This window comes from Propithecus coquereli, unplaced genomic scaffold (genome assembly GCF_000956105.1).
Source record: "Propithecus coquereli isolate 6110/MARCELLA unplaced genomic scaffold, Pcoq_1.0 Scaffold1, whole genome shotgun sequence".
Classification (NCBI taxonomy): Eukaryota; Metazoa; Chordata; class Mammalia; order Primates; family Indriidae; genus Propithecus; species Propithecus coquereli.
Window position 1 is genome coordinate 19,278,774 of NW_012133857.1, and position 21,413 is coordinate 19,300,186.

A 21,413-nucleotide genomic window follows, 5' to 3' on the forward strand; every position below is an offset into this window, starting at 1 on the left:
CCTCTCAAACTCCTGGGTTCAAGTGATCCTCCTGTCTCAGCCTTCCAAGTAGATGGGACTACAGGTGGCTGTCACCATGACTGGCTAGACATTGCTGTCTTAATGGTGGTCACAGCAACCTCAAAAACTCTACCGTTGAGTCTGTTTTAAAACAAGCCAGGAGTGTGTATCTCTGGTTAGGTTAACAGTCCTGGGCCTAGCCTTAATTCTAAAAAGTGCTCTTCTAGATACTTTTTCTGGGTGCTTTTCTCCTTGTCATGCTTGTTTCATGCCAGTATTTGGTGTGCTCTTGAATATATCTCCGTAGAAAAATCATTAAAAGCAGCAGAAAAGTATCCTCATGGGAACCAGGCAGGAAAGGCTATACTTACCGCGGGTTCTGAAGAAGAAAGGGTGGTAATTGCTTTCATTTTTAATGGAAGGAAAAGGTACAACCTTTACAAAGTAATCCGTTTCAAATTTCATATTCAGGAAAGGTTGAGATTCCATTCCCTAAAAGGAAACAAAAACACATGTGACGTCATGGAGAAATCACCCACCTCTCCACCTACACATGAGATTTTTGCTCCTACCCCAACTGTCGCCCAGACACAATTCCAGAGCTGCGGGACATGCCCCAGGGAGGCAGGAAGTCAGGTCTATTTTCTGGACCTGATTTCCAGAAATCCAAGTTTAGGTTTGGGTCCCTAACCATGAGGATGGACAGTGCTATCTGTTCTTTGGCAAGGAAGCCACAGCTTATTAATCTAAACCTGAGAGTTAGAGGGGAGGGTGAGCCCACATACACTTCAGAGCACAAAGACACCTTCCAGGATCGCTGCTTGTGGTAACCCGAGAGGTATGTTTACCACAGAGAGGTGCTGAAGAGTTTTCCTGGGAGCGCTGAGCAGGCACACAGTGTTGCCACACCATTCTTGCCCACCTTGGCGGGTGGAGTGGACCCCACAGCCCCTCCTTCTCCAATTTCAGACTTTCAATAGGCCATTCAGACCCCCAGAACAATAGCATGTCTTCAGGAGTACATTCCCTGAGTGCGACTTACAGTTCTTTTGAAGCTACTGTTGAGCTGCTTCGGGTCCTTTAGAATCAGTTGTTGGCACTGTCTTCCCTCCGACTTCAGCTCCTCCAGTATTACCCGAAATCCTTTCAGGAATTCGATGCCTAAGCAAAAAAGAATGCTTTTCTCAAAAGCGAATCTAATTACTTCTGAACACACTTTCCTTCCTCTAAGATTACCGTGCTCTCTACCTATATACCAGAGTTAAAAGAATTCTTACTGTGGTCAGGGTATCTGAGTCTATAGAAAGGAAAAAACACATACCCTGAATTCCTCCGATACAGACCAGGTGATTTTTTCTGTCCCATCATTACTAATTAATTAATCTCTAATCCAGCCAACCATTTCACAAATATCCATTGCCTCAGTGGCATTAGGGTTCAAATATTTAGACTCAAGTTACAATTGTTCATAAAAGTCTACAGTGGAATATATAATTTCTAGGTCATTAAACAGGGTACATTCAGCTGATGATAATTCCCAGTGTTCACTAGGGAATCCCCTAAACCAAGTTTCCACTTTAAGTTTTAGCTCTATATTCTTTGGCATGTTTCACTGAGCAACGTACAAAATTCCCAACAAAGTGTTTGTCTGCACCCAAGGGGTTCTGAAGCTTGAGATTAAATAGCTTAGGGGAATGCCTATGCGATTTACAAAGCGGTTCTTGCTCTAATCACGCCTGAAAGGCCGACACCCGAGGGCTGCCCAGTGTGTGCTCTTCATACAATCCTCACAGGTTCTGAGACACCCACAGCGCTGCTGAAAAGCGTTGGCCCAGCCTCCCGCCACCTGAGCTTCCCCCACTGCACGTCCGACTAGATGCTTTCAAAAGGATTAAGCTCTGATGGCCACAAGAGCCAGCACCAGAGCTCCGTATCCCATGGAGACTGGAGTGGTCCAACTGCAGCTGGAGATCTCCAAAGGCGGCCTCAATTGGCGAGATATCGATTTCACATTCTTTCTGAACACTAGACAAGGAGACATTTTCAATCCTTCCTCTCCCAGGGCAAAAGTAATTACACAGGATGCAATTAACCAGGTGGGAAATTTATTGGTGGTAAAGGCCAGGAAAATCTTTTTCTCTTTCGAATAGGTTCTCCAATCCTGTAATTATTTGGTGAAGAACACATATTTCATGGTGGGTAGGGCAGAGGAGCCACAATTAGAGTTTCACATTTTAGGGGTTCTGAGGGCTACAGTGTACAGGTACTGACCCTGCCATGTTGTATTTCAATTACAAAGCTTCCTGTGGGACAGGACAGCCTGAGATTCGACATGGTGACAAGATACAAGGTCTTTAGACCAACAACTGTGTAGCAGATCTCCCAGGAACTTGCCTTTTGAGATTAAGAAAAAAAAGAATTTTGAATAAATCCTTGCTATTTATACTAAGATTTAATTTATGCAATGTAATTTATGCAAGAACTACTGTTTAACAAAAGCCATGTGATTAAGATGATCAACAGCTATACATCTCATAATTACATAAAAATTCATCAGCTTTTGTGGTTCTTGTTCTTATTTTTAAAAGACTAGCCTGAAAACCACAATGGCAAATCTAGGGATGGGGGTAGAGGCAGCAAATGGTGTTCCTTTATCATTGTGCTATGCCAAAATACTATTTAATATTAACATCTTGTAGCTATATAATGATTAGCAATTTTACAGAGCAGCTTCCCATGAAGGAACTTATTATCTCTTCTCTCTCCCATCATTTAAACTCACTAAATCCTCCCGACAACCATAGGAGGAGGGTATTATCCCCCATTTTAGAGATGGGGAAACTAAGGTTTACAGAAGCTAATTGACTTACCCAGGGTGACATGGGAATGAAATGGCAGAGGTGGGATTCAACCCCAGAAGTGTCTGGCTCTCAGCCAGTGCTCTTTACTCACACGCTTTGCTACTTTCTAAGAAGTTTCCTTGATAGGACCTGATAAAACCAGATAGAACCTGTCCAGCCACCTCCACCCATACATAAAGCACAGCCTTCTGCCCTCCCCGTTCCACATGGCAGTTCTCCTACCACCAGTTCACACTTCCCACCTTCATTCTAAGGAGGGAGCCTGCGATTCGTCAGGCCAACCCTTAACCATTTAAGCCATACATGGAATGACCACTTTCCCTTTCATCTACAGAGAATGTTTTTTATCTTTAAATGTTAAGATAATATTATTTTTGGAAAACCCACTGGTTTCAGACCCAGAAGTATTTATGTGGAGAAGTGGTTCAGGCCACAGGGTCTGCTCCATCCTCCTCCTCCCTGCATTCGGCCCTCCTGCAATCCGGTTCTTCTGAGACTTAGCCTGTTCAGATTAAGAAATTCAAACTTTACTTCTCCCTTGGCCAGGTTTTAAAAAACGTGTAAGATCAAGTTCCCATTGGGTAAGATGTCAAAGGGGGAGGCCTGAGAACCAGGTTCTAATGATGGCAACAGCAGCCACTACGCTTTGAGAATCTCTCTGGAAACGTACCGCGTGTCCCTAACCATGAGGCAGTTCTCACCTCCACGTCACAGACGGGGAAGCTGAGGCTCAGCGAGGCTTCAATGCCTTGTGTGAAAGGTTGATTCTGGGTTCAAACCCAGGCCCATCTGAACAAACAGTCCTTTCCCATGTTTCACACTTGACTAACCCGTCCTCCTCTCCAGTGTATCCTCGATTCGCTCGAGAAGACAAACAGATTTAGCCCCAACCTCAATCTGGATAGAAAATGTGGGTTTGCTTTTTTCTGTTTCTTTGTTTCAGTTTGCTTTTTTTTTTAGCCCACACAGTTTAAATAAAAATTCAATTAGTTGCCAACATTTAAAAATTCATTGATTTCATGATTTCTCATGAAAACCAGGATTTTCCTGAAAAATCACAACATGTGCCAATGGTGGGCCAGTATATCTAGGTGTCCACAGAGACTGCTAATGCTGCATGTTGAAGCCATTACACCCTTAGAGGGGCCACAGCCTCTCTTGGCACTGCCACTCACCCACCCCTGACTACTGCTGGAGACAGAGAGGCCAAGGCCTCAGTGCTATTTGTCACTCACACACTATTGTTTTTCAGACCTACATTTCTCTCAATAATAGTCAAGGAAACAAAAGAGGGGGCATGTGTGTGGATAGCTTCAGGCCACGTGTATGCCTAGCAAGTGTATGGGACAAAGTACAAAGTAGGTCTGTGCCCAATTCAACATAAGCTTCACTCACATCAAGACCTGCCTGGCCCCTAGAGGCCATCACAATTGGGACTATTGCACTGGGCACTACCCACTACGGTGGACTCAACTTTCAACCACTCACCGAGGGCCCCTGGGGACCAAAGAATGGTGACTGCCACTTGGTCATGGCAAGCATACTGGCTGATGGTGATGTTCTGGGCGTCGGCGATCACATGCTTCCCCACTGGGTTCAAGTAGGTGGTACAGTCTAGAGAGTTGGGAGAATGAGAACAATTAAATTAAAAATTTTGTTTTTATTTTCAGGTTCATCTCAAATTACACAGAGCATGTCTAAAGGTGGCCAAATTCATTCTGTTTAACGACATGTGCCTTGAAAGACCAAATATGACATTAAAGGTTGACTACTGCTTGGGAAACTATAAGATGCTACAGAGGGATTTATCTGTAGCACCACTATCACCACCCACCCACCCCAAGTTAAATTCCAGGACAGTGTTGGGAAGATCATACACTGTGGAATTTGTGTGTGTATCTGGCACTAACTTTTTTTTTATTCTTATGACATTTTACCTGAATCAATAATTATTTATATCAATTCAGCCAGTTTTCAGCATTCCAGAGTGATTTGAAACAAAACAATGGCTAAATAATGTGGGCTTTGTTTTTAGAAGAAACCTAGAGGGCAAGGTGATTAGGGGAAAGGACCTAACATTGGGATGTGACTCCAGGGGGAACTGATTCATAGTTAAGACTCTTAACCAAGCCAGTTAGTATCTACACAAGGTACTAACTTAGTGACCGAATGATAAGGACGTTAACTAGCATAATTCAAAGGTAAAACTGTTGTTCTGAAACACCATGTGTCATCAAAGACCTCCACAATCCCCACTTAATCCGAAGGGCCCCACATAGCTCAAAAAACAAAAACCACATCAATCTTTGATTTTGTCTGAGAACATTATTCACTGCCACCTGCCAATGTAGCCCATGTGAGCAGCTGTGCCACCTAGTATTGCTAAATACACTCTCAAAAGCTGCACATTTCCTAAAAAGCTGTCAGAAGCTTCCCGTCAGAATTGGGCTATGACTTCAGGGAATGGCCATGGTGCGCTGTTCTAGCCACTCTTGCAGCGAGAACCATCGGCCATCCCCAGCAGACACCACTGGCAATTCTTCCACTGCTTCGTCTCTGTTTCTTTCTCAACGATTAATCTTGAATACCCTCTTTTAGTACCTGCTGCAAAAGATCATCAGTGTCATCAAATGTCCAAGCCTGCCCATTACCCTCTGAAGTCAGGGCGTTTTTCTTTGAGGTAAAGCATTCCAAGACATTTGCTAAGAAGCTCAGGGAGTCTGCTGCATTTGTCTCCCTTTAAACCGTACTGCACATTTCCTATTTTTATGACTAAAAATGTTCATTGGAGACATTTGAAAAGCATGAAAGAATATAAGAAAAATGTAAAAGTCATTCATAACCTCTCACACACAGAGGTGCCATACACATTCTAATGGTACCCAGCCAAGCCTGTTTTAACATGCACATAATATTCCTTCTTTTAAATTTCTCATTAAAGTATAACATACAGACACCAAAATGAACCCCCCCTTTTAAAACTCCATCCTCCACACTGCCTTGTGTCCTGCTTTCTTACCTAACTACATTAGGCATACTCTCTTCTCTAAACTCCATCTGCTTCAAAAAACAGTCACAATTACATTTCAGTATTACTTCTTTTGAAAGGATGTTAATAATTGAGAAAACCAAATTTTACTTCTGATGAAAATTCACTCTCAAAGCTATCAACATGTGTGCTCTGGATGCAGAAGAGAATTTTAAAATAAGAAAAAAAATTTGTAAACATCTGGTTTAACAACCCCATTGTACAAATGAGGAAGTTTCAGCCATGAGAGATCAGTTAGGTGGCTTAGGAGCCCCCTGCTCCCCAGCCCAGGGTCAGGACCAGAAAGCAGCCTCTGATGGCTCACCCAGGGCTCTTGCTATTCTATCATCAGCACAAGCTTATTACTATTAACGTAAGCTCCGAGTCAGGGGTGTTCAGCCTGCAAAAATCCTGGCTGAGACCAGCTTCCCAATATAAAAAAAGGCAAGATCCTATCATACTTGTAAAGTTCAAATATTTTTATTTATTGAGGTCTATAATAAAAGAGAAACCTTTGACTCAGACAGCTCTGAAAAGATGCATGAACAACAGCAAGTCAGGTTTTCTTCTTTGTTCATTCCTAATGCCAAAATTAATACCCTTTGGGTTTCTGTAGATACAAGTATGCAAATATAAAGTCTGAGCATTAAGAAAATTTGTTGGGCCGGGCGCGGTGGCTCACGCCTGTAATCCTAGCTCCCTGGGAGGCCAAGGCGGGCAGATTGTTTGAGCTCAGGAGTTCAAAACCAGCCTGAGCAAGAGCGAGACCCCGTCTCTACTAAAAATAGAAAGAAATTAATTGGACAACTAAAAATATATAGAAAAAATTAGCCGGGCATGGTGGCGCATGCCTGTAGTCCCAGCTACTCGGGAGGCTGAGGCAGAAGGACTGCTTGAGCCCAGGAGTGTGAAGTTGCTGTGAGCTAGGCTGACGCCACGGCACTCACTCCAGCCTGGGCAAAAAGAGTGAGACCCTGTCTCAAAAAAAAAAAAAAAAAAAGAAACTTTATTATAACTTAATCAGGCATACCCCCTCAGAGCCTACAGGAAAAACATGAATACAAGGCCAAAGGAGGCCAGGAGGCTTGGGAAATACAGTTTTGACTTAATGGCAAGACATTTTCTTCCTTTATAACATTAAATGATAAAGGAATAGAAAAATAAGATTTTGTAGTTTAGTAATTCTGGTGAAAACTCAGTAATTGGCTCTCAGCTATTTCAAACAGAACTAGTAACCAGTCAACTGAGCAGTAACAGGATCTTCCTTGTGGAAGGGAGAAATATCTTTTTCAATAGAAAACAATAAGTTTTTTTCTTTTTTTTTTTAACACAGTCTGGATCCAATTATTAGCAAGTCTAAAGTTTTGGATTCTGGTTGCAAAAACTTTATGCCTGAATAACATTTGCCAAAATGCAACTGAGCTTCAAACATCTCAGGAGTCAATGTGAGCTGTGAATTAAATTCTAATTAAAAAGAAAGTTATGACTAAAGCAGGCATAGGCATGTGGGCCAAATATTTAGCATTGTGAAGAAAATAATAAGATAAAAACTTTTAAGTTTTATGGGTAGAGATCCTCTTTCACTAACTCCATATTAAATTAGATATGCAAATACTTGTTTGCAGCTGACCGGAAAATTTTGAACTCTTGAATGTAATGCAAGATCTGCCAGGACCAAGAACATGTATTAGAAATTAACTTTCTAACTCAAAGAAAGATCCCTTACACATCTTTACTTAGCTGAATCAAGTGTCATGGACGTGCAAATCTTTCATTTCCATCCCACCATTTACCCAGAACATGCACATACCACTGATGTGAAATGTCTGAGTTTCATGTCTAAGTCCTCACTGGTTAACCTAAAATACCCAGGCCAGCAACTGTGGGTGTGAATCTGACACACATATTTGTATCTTAAGATTGTTAGATTGTATCCATGACCTCAAAAACCCTGCTGTGGCAGTGATTATTCCAGAGGCCTCAATATGACCTAAGCCACTTACTTACATTGACTCAAACCACGTCCAAGAGCCGCATCAGATGTCAGGAGTCACTAAATATGAGTCAACCTCCCTCTTCTCATTTTTACTTATAAATTATGGCTCCTAAGGCTAAAATGCTCACAATTCTATACAACTACCTTCTTTTGCATGAAAGTAGCTGCTTAGAAGGGATCCTAACAGAAAAAGCACCACCCCCTGTCCCCTGGCTTAGAAATCAATTCAGCCAGAAAAAGTCACACTTTCTTGAGAGAAAGGGAAAAAAATGGTGCTTGTATTCAAATTTCAGTTGGGCTGACTTCTAATATCAATAGATATCAATTATTGAGGTTACACTGCAGGCCAGCTACCAAGTTGAGCAATTATAAGCATTATCTCATTTAAACCTCAAAATGATGCTAGGAGAAGCAAACTACTCTTTATCTGATAAGAGAAAACTGAAGCTTGGAGCAGCCAAATCACCTGCCATGGCTCACACAGCTGGCAGGTGGGGAACTGGACCTCAGGCCTAAGTCAGAGATGGCCAACTGGAGACCACTGCGCCAATCTGGGACCCAGACTCACTTGACCCGCTCTGGCTGTGAAAATTTTTAAATAACTGCCAACATTAGAAAATGTTCACGCAGACCTGGGTGCGGTGGCACATGCCTATAGTCCCAGCTACTTGGGAGGCTTAAGTGGGAGAATTGCTTCAACCCAGGAGTTTGAGAGGAGCCTGGGTGATAGAGTGAGACCCACCCCCCAAAAAATAAAGTTCATACAAAAAGTGCAGATTGCCCACTATTCTTGGAAATCACACTTGGCTACATTTAGTGAGAATTCCTCAAGGCTACAACAAGCTAGAACCAAGGAGTCAATGCTCCCTTCAGACCAGGCATGGGCTATCCAGTTTGCCACAGTCCCTGCCATTCCCTAGCATCCTGCATGTGGGCAGCTTTGTTTATTTGTCCCCTGCCGGGCCCTCCTGGCATCTGCATTTGTTCTTAAGGACGTGGCTAGGTCCCAAGGAACTCAGGGAAGGGCTTCATACATAACTTTTCTGAACACCATGGAAGACACTTGACCTGTTCAAGCTTCCAAATACTTGAGTGGCTTAATTGAGACTGAGCTGCTTTAGCTCTATTGACAAACCTGAACAGGTTCAGAAAATTCCTCAACCCCAAGACCTGCAGTGTCCTTGATTAAGCATGACTGTGTAAGCCTTAGGTTACTGAAAGGGCTCCATTCTTCAGCAGGCGAGCCAGTTACTTACTGTCATATCTGAAGGTGATGTTGTGCAGCCCGCTGTTTCTGCTGGCTGGCCCCACTCCCTGTGGGAAAACAAGAGAACATGATGCAGAGTGAAGCCAATTTGCTTTTCCAGTACAGATCCCCACGGAGTCCAAATGCACATAGAATTGCTGAGACCCAAGGTCATGCCAGTCCCTGAGCACACCCACCACTCTTTCTGCCCACTCCACGGCCCTCTGACACCAAACTCCCTCCAGCCCGGAGATTCCTAACTGCCAGGCCACAGGGATCACGAGTGCTCACTTTCCTCAGACAAGAGAAGCAGGCTGTTCTGTTTAGGGGTTAAATAATAATTCATTAACAGTGAAATCGGGAGAGGGACCAAGAGCTGCCAGCTGGAGCCTTTCCAGTTAGATCTACTTTGAGCACTGATTGGTTATAAAATTTGCCTACTCCAGACACCCTCATCTGCAAGCTCTATTAAGCCAAGATAGATCGGCAATTCCTCCAGTCTAAGGAAACCAGTTTCTCATTCCAAGACTGGGAATGAGTGTGGGAATAAGCCGTTACTTTTAATGAGAAAATTCTTCACTGCATCCATACCTATGCTTGGAATACATAGAGTGGGTCATAAAAGAAAAAAGACTTTAAAAGGTCTAACTCTTAACTCTTGGTGATGTGGCCGTTAGCCATCTGCACTCTTAATAGCAGGGCTAACAACTCCGCCAGACTTCCCACTCTCATCACAGCACCCACAGAGGGAGCACCAAATTCCTCTCGTTGACCCCGCCTTTTCCTAACCCACCACTAACCCATCATGGGAAAGAGCAGCTACGATCTACTGAGTCTGAATTATCTGTTTCTGAAATAATCTGCAAAGATGCTGTATTAATTGCAGAATTCTCCAAAATATGTTAATTCTGAAATGTTAAATGATGTGAAAATATCCTAACCACACGGCTTAAGTTTCCACTTAACAAGGAGGATGTTGGGGAAAACCATATGCTGGCAGCCTGGTATTTAATGGGCAATTGTTACACTGAGACACAATGTGGAGAACACTTCTGACGGAGCCCAGGGTTTCAGACCACAACCCCGTCACATCCAGATGCTACAGGCATGTTCACACTGCTTATCCTGAAGCCAGGCACGCCCACTGAAACTGTATCCCTTAGATCAGATGTACACGGACCTTGGGAAAGCACAGCTGTGCAGAAACGGCCACATGGACACACTCTCTCTCTCTCTCTCTCTCTAAAGCTGTGGTCCCCAATCCCCGGGCCCTGGCCCGGACCAGTCCAAGGCCCATTAGGAAATGGGACGTGCATTACCACCTGAGCTCCGTACCCCGCCACCCCTGGTGCGTGGAAAAATTGCCTTCTATGAAACTGGTCCCTGGTGCCAAAAAGGTTGGCAACCACTGCTCTAAAGTGAGGAATAAGCAGTAACACAAAATCTAAATCAACGGGGCACACAGCCTACAATCTACTGGGGCTCCCTTTCCTCCTAGTTCACCTTCCTTCTCCAGCTTTCCTCCTTCCATCCTCTCTTCCCCACATACACAAGATTCCAGAATTCCTCACCTGAACTGAGACACTTTGGAATGCATTGTTACCTTATTAAAATCCTGAGAGTGTCCATAACTCCTTAGGGACAAGACCACAGTCTATGCAACTAGAGGCTGTCCAACCTCCAAATGGTGAAGACCAGAGTAATACAACCAGGCAGGAGATCAGGAAGGAGACAATCCAACCCCCCACAACCTTTGGTCTCTACCCAAGACCTCCAAACAATACCCTTCTGCTCCCTTACAAGCCCCCAGGATATAAACCCACTTACCATCTATTAATATTATGAGCTAGACAAATTACGCTAGATGGCAAACAAAACAGCCACTGTCCTTGCCCTTGCGGAATGAAGTAGCATGATGCTCATCTTTTCAAAGAGTAACTAGCTACATGGATCACACCTAAGGCATACAGACAAATCTCAGATCAGTCCCTGGCCCTCCAAGAATGCCTAGTTTAGAGGGCAAGACAAGGTATATGTAGCTGGGGTGAAAAGAGGAGCCATAAATAAACATGCAAGATATGAAATGCTGCAGGCAGCCCCCAAGTAAGAATGAATGAAGGGTAAGGAAGACAAGTACCAGAAGCCTAAAAGGGGGAAGGATAACTGGGTTAGAATGGAGAAGAAAACAGCAGCATCATGGGAGGGAAACAAACATAATCTAGAGGCCAAGGTAAGCACCACAACCCTCCCATCCCCCTCCGCCTGGTGACCAAGGGCAAGCTCCACTCCACTGGGCCTGGGTTTCCTTAACTACCTTTCTTTTAAAAAGAATTTGTGTGGCTTTCCTCTAGGAGGAGGGTTTGAGGAGGATCACATAAAGCCATGTAGAAGAGGAACTTTTCAAAAAGGAAACATATTCCATTTAATAGCATGCTATTAGCAAGGTACATAGGGACTCTAGTGACCAGTCTCCTTACTTGTGGGACTTGGTCACCTTTCCCTTTTGTTCCTGTTTCCCCCTATATTTCTTTTGTTGGTTTGTCTCCTCCATATTTCCATTGCAACATGTTTTTAACAGATTATATATTAGGCACTTGCAATGGCCAATGCACTGTGGAAGGAGCCCAAGACCATGAGATGTGCTATATCATGCATGCAAGAACCTAAATCCCTCCAAATAAAGTCTCTGTGATGTGTGTGGAGCTGTTCAGAGGAGGGCCCAGTGAGCTTGCCTTGAAGGATGGTGAGGCTCACATGTAGCACCCATTCACTCCTCACAAAGCATTCCACCTTGGCCTAAGCCCAATAGAGCTGGACACTCAGTTATGAAGAAGACTCAGGTCCTGACCTCCAGGGGCTTGGCCACCAAGGTGATCTCCAAACATGTATTTATGCCCTCACTCCCCTACTCTAAGCCCTTCACTGGCTCCCTGTCCTCCCTAGACCACTCCTGATGTACCCTGCCTACCCTCCCAGTACTCGCTTCTCTACCTTCCAAACCCCTTGGGCATGCAGTTATGCTCAGAGCAGGTTCTCCGGCACTCCTGCTTTCCCAGAATCCCCTTTTCTTCTCATCACATCTTCAATGGAGCGCACCTACCATGCAGGTCTCAGTTCCCTGGTGGGCAGCCTGCCCCTATCACACTGTGTTCCTGACACATTAGTCTGCCTGCATACTCACTTGATGGGAGCACAGTAATGCATCCCATAGTTTGAACAGCATAGCACTTCGGTGGATATAGATGCAAAATGGTAATTCCAATTCCACAGAAAATCTGAGACCAGAAGACCCTGTGACCATCCAAGCCTGGTCATGGAGCTTAGAAGCAAGAGACACCATCCTAGGCATCAGTTTTTATATGAACTTTAAAGACCTTTTACTCTTGGAAGTCCTTGAGAGCACAGCTTCTCGGCACAAGCATGACAGGTGCTCCATGGGGCTGTCCTTGGCTCACACCTAGGGATGCCCTCAGAAACTACCAGAGAAACAGTGTGCCAGGATAGCCCACGGAGTACCACTGTTTTCTTTACACTTTGTGAAAGACAGAACGATAGCCCTCCCCAACATATCCACATCCTAGTCCCCTGAACCTGTGACTATGCTATTTTACACAGCAAGAGGGACCACGTAGATGTGAATAAGGGTCCTGAGACGGGGAGAGTAGTCTGGGTTATCCAGATGGACCCAAAGTGATCACAAGCGTCCTCATAAAAGGGAGACAGAAGGGTCAGAGTCAGAGGGGGAGAAGTGACGAAGGAGGTGGAAGACAGAGAGATGACTGAAAATGTTGCAGGGCTGGCTCTGAAGATGGAAGAAGGAGGGGCTGATGAGCCGAGGAACGCGGGCAGCCTCCAGAGGCTGGAAAAGGGAAGGAGGGGGCTCTCCCCAGAGCTTCCAGAAGGAGCCAGCTCTGACAACACTTTGACTTTCACCACATAAAATCTATATTGCACTTCTGACTTCCAGAACTATAACATAATAAATCTGTGTCATTTTAAGCCATTAAGTTTGTGGTAATTACAGCAGCAATCGAAAGCTAATATATACTTATGTAATTTCAGCTGCAATGTGGATGAAATATTAATAGATTTCAATGTCAGACAGACAGGTCAGGGCAACTTGGCAGAAGGCACTGACCACCAGACTAGGAGTGTGTTCTACTGATAGTCACAGTGGGAACTGGGTGGCCCAGTAGCTTCATTCCTGGTTAAGTGCACAAGCTGGATTAGAGGAGGAGAAGCTGAAGACAGTATGCCAGGAGGGCAGCCTCCAAAAGCCCTGCCCCATGGTCCTGGACCTGGCACAGTCAGCCCTTGATAAATATTCATTTTCTGCCTGAGTAAATGAATGCATGATTAAGCCAGGTAATACACACCAAGAACCCAGCTTGGTGTTACACTGTGATTTTCAAGGCCAGCACTAAGAGAAAACAGATAAGGCAACTAACAAAGCTGGTCAACAGCTTTGTAAAATGTTCTTCAGGAAACAATCCCAAGCTTTTAGCTACTACACTGTTTTGATATTTAATGAGCTGATGATTAAAAAATACTTGTTTGTTGCCTCTTACTTAAAAACTATAAATGCCAAAGCTGTGGCCTCAGGGTGCCACATTCTTAGTTAATTAACCACCCCCATTTGCTGCACTAACGGGTAGCTTTTAATTTGTTCCAAAGAGGGCTAGAAGCAAGCTCCAGGTGCCTGGAGCTCCGCTATGGAATTCCTTTGGTTGGCGCTCTGTGGTCAGGAGGGACCAGCAGGGACGGAAGCAGCAAATGGGAACATAATGGAGAAAACATCTTCTACCCAGGAAGGGAGGTGAGGATAACCCTTAAGTGCTCTAAAGGAATAAAATTCAAAAGGCAAAAACCCACACCATGCTCCAGCCATATGGCAAAGAAGCAAAGGCCTGGACACAAAGACGGCCACGGAGCGGGAGCCCATGTGCAGCCGCCAGGAGCAGCCGCAAGGGTGACCAGACAGCCAATTTCCTGAGGGCTCCTGGGGATTCTAAGCTGTGTGAAGACACCAACTTCCCAGAGCAATATTTCCAATTTACCTCCAAGACAGCTTAACTGCCATTTTGGAAAAATGCATTTTGAAAAGAACTGTGCTAAATATAGCAGGCCAAATGGTGAGGCCCACACAAGACTGCTTTCAAATCAATTAAGGAACTTTCAGAAAGCCAGTAAGGTTTTAGTGAACAGAGTTTGGGTGAACATTTAAATAAGAGTGTTCAGGCTGGGCGTGGTGGCTCACGCCTGTAATCCTAGCACTCTGGGAGGCCGAGGCGGGAGGATTGTTTGAGCTCAGGAGTTCGAGACCAGCTCTGAGCAAGCGTGAGACTCCATCTCTATTAAAAATAGAAAAAATTAGCAAGTCAACTAAAAATAGAAATAAAAAATTAGCCGGGTGTGGTGGCTCGCTCCTGTAGTCCCAGCTACCTGGGAGGCTGAGGCAAGAGGATCGCTTGAGCCCAGGAGTTTGAGGTCGCTGTGAGCTAGGCTGACGCCACGGCACTCAGTCTAGCCCAGGCACAAAAGCGAGACTCTGTCTCAAAAAAAATAAAAAAATAAGAGCGTTCATCAGAAAGAACTGAGAGGATGGGTTTTTAAAAGGTACACCTTGTAACTGCTTAAAACTAAGGCCAAGTTATACTTTCTACTTTTCCATAACACTTTCTCCATCTTGGGTTTCCAGTGTGTCAATAAGATAAAAAGATATTATAGCAGACAGCTCAGTGAGGCTTAAATTGTACAACAGGACTAACGCCTTTGCCTGTGACCAACGGACAGGGGAAGGGCAGGAGGCAGAACCTGCAGCCCCCCCTTGACTGCGCCAGTTCAGGTGGCTTCATAAGCAAAGACAGACCCCACTTACTTCAGTTCAAACCTTTGGGAAAAAAAAAAAAAAGTCGGCAAAAGCAGAGAAGCCCCAGGTGATGTAAGCTGAGGAGAATGCTGGCTTACCCAAAACACAAGGAAAATAAATCACAAAGCCAGCCTGGGCCTGGATCTATTCAAGATATTCCCTCCACATTCCCGGGAGCTGTTTTCTCTGTCTCTGTCTCTCTCTCTCTCTCTGCAACCAACTTCAGAAATGAAAGATGCCTTGGAAAGGTGAGGTATTGGATGTGTAGCAAGGAACACACAAGCTTGGGGGTGGGGGGTGCTGCTGGGTTCCCACCAGCAATTACCACATCGGCCCAAAAAGACCCAGTGATCTTAAGCTAATTAAAGAGATTTGCTCGGGGAGGTAGGAAATCACTACTCCAGAACATGGCCTGTGCACCAGACCAAAGCCATAATCATGATTCATCTCTGACATGTTGCTAATCAGCACACACATGTTCCTAATTTCATGCTCCCCAAAGGAAAGCTGAAGGGACAATTGTTTCTGAGCTCTAATGTGGAGCCGACCTATGCCAAGTTACCATGTGTCCTGCTTATCAAACGGAAAGCTCTAGTGTTCATCCAAGTTTCTTTTCACTAGCCCACCCCTCCACCCACCCCCCAACGCATTCATTAAAGATAAAGATGTGTTAGGACATTTATATGAGTTGTTTTTCAGAGAGCAACTTCTCTAAATGACAGTGGCCTACACAGAATTTCACATGTTTTAAAATGTCCTTCCCCACTCCCAATTTTATGATTTTCTTATTGTTTTGCTGCTGGAACATACCTGCGCAGTTAAAGCCCAGAGATAGCAACACACACACACCCCTATCTACACAAAAGCTGACTTTCTTCCTGTGTTTAAAAACAAAACAAAGTTCTGCAGCCTCCTTTGGTTTTCACAAAGCAAAAGCCCAAGTACTTTTTCCAATTAGTCTGTTAAGGATCCAGGATGCATGTTCTCCCGTGGCTGATACTCACAAATAGACAGGATTGTTCCATTTTCCCAATTCTGAAAACGTCAAAGGCAAGCTATAAAACATGCCTCTGGACGGAGAGCCAGGCTTTTCCCTCCGCTTCACATGCCACTCCCATGCGCTCAAATGAGAACCGCATGTTGGGGAACTGGCATCTTTAAGGTAACAGTCAACCCATCTGTAGCTCGGAAAGCATACACAGACAACTCACAGACACAGATTAACAGGCTTTCCGTAAATACTGGGTACAAAGGGAAGCAAACAACCAACCACCCAAATACCCACCCAGCAAATCAGCTACCGGCTCACTCACTTAGCTGTGAAAGGAACAGTTACAAAGACTTCACTCCAGAAGCCCAAGAAAGTCTCTTCCTAACGAGGGCAAAATAGTGATTAGACAATAGAGGAAAACTTGAAGCTATAAACATGATTGTTATGCCTAAGCTGGGAGGAAATGTTCAGATCAAAACACAACTACTAATAAAAAGCCTTAGGACCACACAGAGAGCCATGCACCGAATTGTGCCGACTTCAAATACCACCGTTTCCGAGGCCCCAGGACTGAGTCTCTAAACAGTGTGTCACATCTGGAATTCTGCTTTTACAGCACAAATGCCTGCAGAAATGGGGGATTGTGATGTTGCCATGGGGACCCACCCTCCTCCACCCCAACAGGTCCCCAGCAAGCCCCACGCCCGTGCTTCCTTCAAGGTGGATTTCGCATATTTGGAAATTATGGAAGGCGCCCTTTTAAGTTTTGATGCTAATGGAAACATTACAGGATATGCTAGAAAACAAGGCAACCCTTCTGTCAGCCAATTAACTCTGTCCACATGGTGGTCTTGGACAGAAAAACCTCCTTAACATAACGGTGGGAAGCAGCAAGTCAGCATTAGACCCTATTTCAAAATTTGTGGCTTTTCCCCTCTTTCTCTAGGAAGAAGACAAACTTCAAGCATCCTTTTTAAACTCTCCTGTTCTCTAGCTGCAAAAATCCAAGTGAGTCAACCTGTGCTCAAAGTTGTCTGCCATTGGTGGCCCACAGGAGGACCCCAGGCTCAGCCTTGTCCTTGCAGGGACTGAGCCTCTAATCCCACCCCTGCAGGGCTACTGGCCAAGGCAGGGCACCTTCACTTTTAATTATTGATGACCCTGTTGTTGTTAAGGGGAAAAGGTTCCTAGAACCATCTGGGGAGAATCCTGTGAAAAACATTTCTTACCCAATTTCCCTCAGAGACATTTCTTACCCAATTTCAGGGGGTTCCCAGAGCTCCTGAAGGCCACCCAAGGGCCTCTAAGGGCTTCATAGGCCCCAGGTGGAAAGCTATTTTAGACACAAAGAATCCAGAGACCTCACTTAGAAATGAAGGGGGTGCATCTTGGCTTCCACACTCCACTGGGATGCAAACCCCCCAAGTGACACCCCTCCCCTGCCCCATGTGGATTCAGAGATTCACATACATACTACGACCTCCCCTGGGTGCTGCCAGGTGCCCCCATCACCCCTTGTCCTAGGACCGCAGCTGGTTTAAAACCCCATCTTTCTGTTCCTGGGGAGCATTCTCCCATAAGTTCTGACTAGAGTATTCCAAGCTAAAGCCAGAGTGACCCTTCTAATATGTATCTGCCTCTCTCTGCAAGGTCTGTCCTTTCCCAGAAGACTTCCTGGGGGAGAGGAAGGGAATCAGCCAGCCCAGAGATGAAGCAACAGTCACCGGAGGCCCTGCCCTGGTTCAAGAGTAACATTGAACAATAGTGTGACCTCCTCATCAAACCATTTCCATCTAGTCTCCCAGATACCACATCCTGATGTGTCCCCCAGAGGTGCAGCCAGGGTTTGTGAGCGCCTGTGTGTCTGAGTGCGCGCACGCCCAGCCAAACAGCCAAAAAAAAAAAAGAAAGAAAAGAAAAAACCCAGGAAGTCAGCAGCGCCGGCTCCAGGTGTTAACACTTAGCGCATCCTGCCCAGCCCCCTCCAGCTCAAGGCCGGCTGCCTGGGAGCCGGACACAGCAATTAGGCCCTTCCCGGCCGGGGCGCCTTTGTCCCCTCACTAACATCATTAGTGTCTGACTTCCTGTGCACAACGGGGCCTCCCGGGGGGCAATCGCCTGCTGACCCGGGCAGGGCATTAGACTTCCTTTGTCAGAGACCCTCCAATGTTAACAAGCATGTGAACAAGCTTCTCCTCCCCCACCCCGCCAGCCCCCTTCCACCTCAGCCGTTCCTCCAGCCTCCTCTGGAGGCAATTCTCAACCGTCTTGGTTCTCCCCAGTTGTGGGAATCTGAGTTACTCGGGAGAAACAGCAAGTCTCAGTGCTGAGGGAGCGACGGAGCGGCACTGCCCTTCTGCAGAAAGGGCCTCCAACCTGATCCCACGGAGCCCTGCACTACCAGCAGGCACCTCTCATTTGGTGAGTGTGCACTGGCTACGAGGGCTGTGTCGCTTCTCCCGCACTGACTGGGGTGAAATGAACACAGGCAAAAGTGCTCAGCGCAGGCGCAGTCCACTCACACGAGCTCATGGCCTCGAGACGTAGGGACTTGCTGAAGGTTTGAGTGATATCTCCAGGCTCTCGGACAAACACTGGTCAGATCTGAAAACGAGGTGAGTGTGAGGGCTGGCTGATTCCTCACCTAGCTGCAATCCGACCATCATCATCCCTCTCTCAGCAATACTATCACCTCCAGGGCCCAAATCACTAAAATCCTCTCATTTATCCCTCATTACAGAGAGTCTCAGCTTTTTACCTGGGGGCACAGATGTTTGAGAATTTGCATGCACGCACACTCATTTGCACACGGTATTTCAGGGGGGTTTTGAACTACTGATACCCATGTAGCCCCCCACCCCCACCTTGTTCCCACAACAGTTTGACAGTTTGAAACCAGGTCTATTGAATGACAGAGAGCAGTTTTACTTTGGTGATTGAAACCAAAATTCAAACGGCGGAGGTAAGTGGTTAAGGTAAACTCTCAGTTTTAAATAGACTCGGATTAATGCCGACTGTAATCCTTTATAGGCAGTATTTGTTACAACTCAGTAATTGAACACTTTGTTCAAGATGTTGGGACTCATGAACTTTACAAAGTAGCAACATAAAAGGCAACCATTTATGCTGTGAAACACGTGAGCCCATTAAGAGAGGGGTGTCTACCACTTTTCAGATCCCAGATGACAACATTCATGTCTGTAGTCAAGTCAGTTTCACTGAGTCAAGCTATAAAAAAAAGTTGACTACAATGTAGCTAATTCTTATTCTTTTTTTTTTTTCATCACTGAAGGTGGAGGAAAATACTCAGGGTATTCAGGAGATGAAGAAGACAGCTATTTCTCCCACTCCTGCTCAACTGCCTTTGCAGAATATGGTGTTTGTGGTCTACACACAAAATCGGGTTAGGTTTTGAATATATTTCAAAATATTTGCCCAAGAGCCACTATGGATTATAATCTAAAACTCCAACTTTCCAAAATGAAGAGTAATCTATGGCTTTGACTCCTACTCTAGCCATAGCAAAATTCATTCAGCTTCAAGCCTAAAATGCTGGTATAAAACAAAGGCCCCCATCACTTATGTGATGCCAAGTCTCCCACTAGTTCATTTTGATGAACATTACAAGTTTCAAAAGGTAAAAAAATTTCACTATTGGTTCTGACTTTTTCCTTTTCGCCAAACTAATTTTAAAATAGTAGGCAATCGGAAGGATATATTCAAACACTAATGATCCTTGTAACTTTACATCTCCTGACTTCTTGGATGGAAGCCAGCAGTCTGCCCTTAAACTGTAAGCAATAAATCTAGAAGACTCTCTTTCCTAATTTCCCAATGATACCACATGGAATTCCCATTAAAGCACACACACACACACGCAAACACACACAATGACACACCAATTAAATCATTGTGTGATATCTGGGCCAGGAAATAATAATGCTTTCCAAGAAGTATTCAGCTTTAATTTCCTTGAACAGCTAACATATCATTCTGAGAGGGAGGGTGAAAAATGATGTAAAAATGAAGTATCGATGTCTTGGTGGAGTTTAGATTTGGATAAATGTTCCCTGTGGGTAACAGAGGCAGTGCAGCGTTCCCAGGAATTGAGGTCTCCCTGCACTCCCCCTCCAGGGGTTTCTGGCATGGATTGGTACAGAGGGGTCAGTTATTAATACAAAGCAAATTCATGATGAGGCAGACAAGGCAAATGGAACAGCAGGTAGGAGCATATTTCCTCCCCTGATGAAGTGTCCCTGGTGGTGAGTTCCTGTTCCTGTCCTATAAGGTTGAGGCAAGCAAATGGCACACACAACCTTCTTCCTTCACCTATCAACAGGAAGAAACCCATGCGTCTTGTCCCCTTCATTAGCCTGCCCATGGAGAAATGTTTATAAAATCAAAGCAATGTGGTGGAAATAAATCAAAAGCCTTTAACATTTTGTCATGACGTTAGCATGAAGCAGAGGCTTACCAGAGAGATGAAAAGCAGTGATTAAATATTTAAAAAAAAAAAGGATAGTCCAAAGGTTCCGGCTAAAATGATTTTGAACTAAGAACGGGGAGCCGGGTCAACGTGAGGCCGAGCTGTCAGGCGAGCAGCACTGCTTCTAGGGACCCACAGCCAGCACATTCCCAAGAGTGCTGAGGAGGAAAAGCCACACAGGCACAGCCGGTTCAGGGCCCCATGGGCAGGAGGCTGGGAGGAGGCCAGGCCCAGATGTACCATTTCCTGCCTGAGTTTCCCTAACTGCCCATGATGGGGTAGGACTCAGTGGTACTTCTTGAACAGATTCCTGAAGAGTGGGTTTTCAAGTTTCTAGACCTATAGGCTTTCCATTGGAAGAGGGCCTTATTACTTTTATAAATACAAGTTCAAGGCAAAAGAAATTTAAGTATAAAAAAGAATAGGAAAATTCTCCCATTCCCCTTCCCCAATTATTTTGAAGACTCTTCCACTCTGTCGCATGCATCACATGAATCGTGACTTGGCAGGAGTCATAACCCAACACATGTAGCATTTGTTCTGATAAATCTCCACCAGCTATCAATAAATGTAGTTCCTTTTGGGAGAAATAACAGAAAGAGCTTAATAAGGTGAGGGGACCACTGGGCCAAATTCTTTCAGAGGGCCCAGTCAGCTCTAATCACCCATCATTCTTTAGAAAGGAAAAGCACCGTTATTAGGAAGTAGTAAAACAGGCCCTTTCACCTGCTCTGACGCCGCCTGTGTACATGCGAAAGGCAACAGGACAGATGCAGGGACAAGGCTCCTCACACAGGGCACACACGTGGGTATTTCAGTAGGTTGTCTGTCTACGTGGGTATCCTAAATGCTGTTCTGCAGGATAACCAAATTACTATAATTTATCTTGTATGTTTCTTTAAAATTACATAAATTTAGGGAATTTTATGATTAGTT

The 21,413-nt window shown here is 44.9% G+C and overlaps 1 protein-coding gene across 1 annotated transcript in view; it reads right to left on the reverse strand.

The window, feature by feature from the left end:
* IL17RD (interleukin 17 receptor D) overlaps positions 1-21,413 on the reverse strand; it is a 62,292-nt gene that overhangs the window by 12,996 nt on the left and 27,883 nt on the right. The window contains exons 2-5 of the mRNA XM_012648129.1: positions 9,142-9,199; positions 4,350-4,475; positions 1,043-1,161; positions 372-492 (exon numbers count right to left, since the gene is read on the reverse strand). Of these exons, the coding sequence (XP_012503583.1) occupies positions 372-492; positions 1,043-1,161; positions 4,350-4,475; positions 9,142-9,199 (424 nt within the window). The remainder of the gene's footprint in view (positions 1-371; positions 493-1,042; positions 1,162-4,349; positions 4,476-9,141; positions 9,200-21,413) is intronic.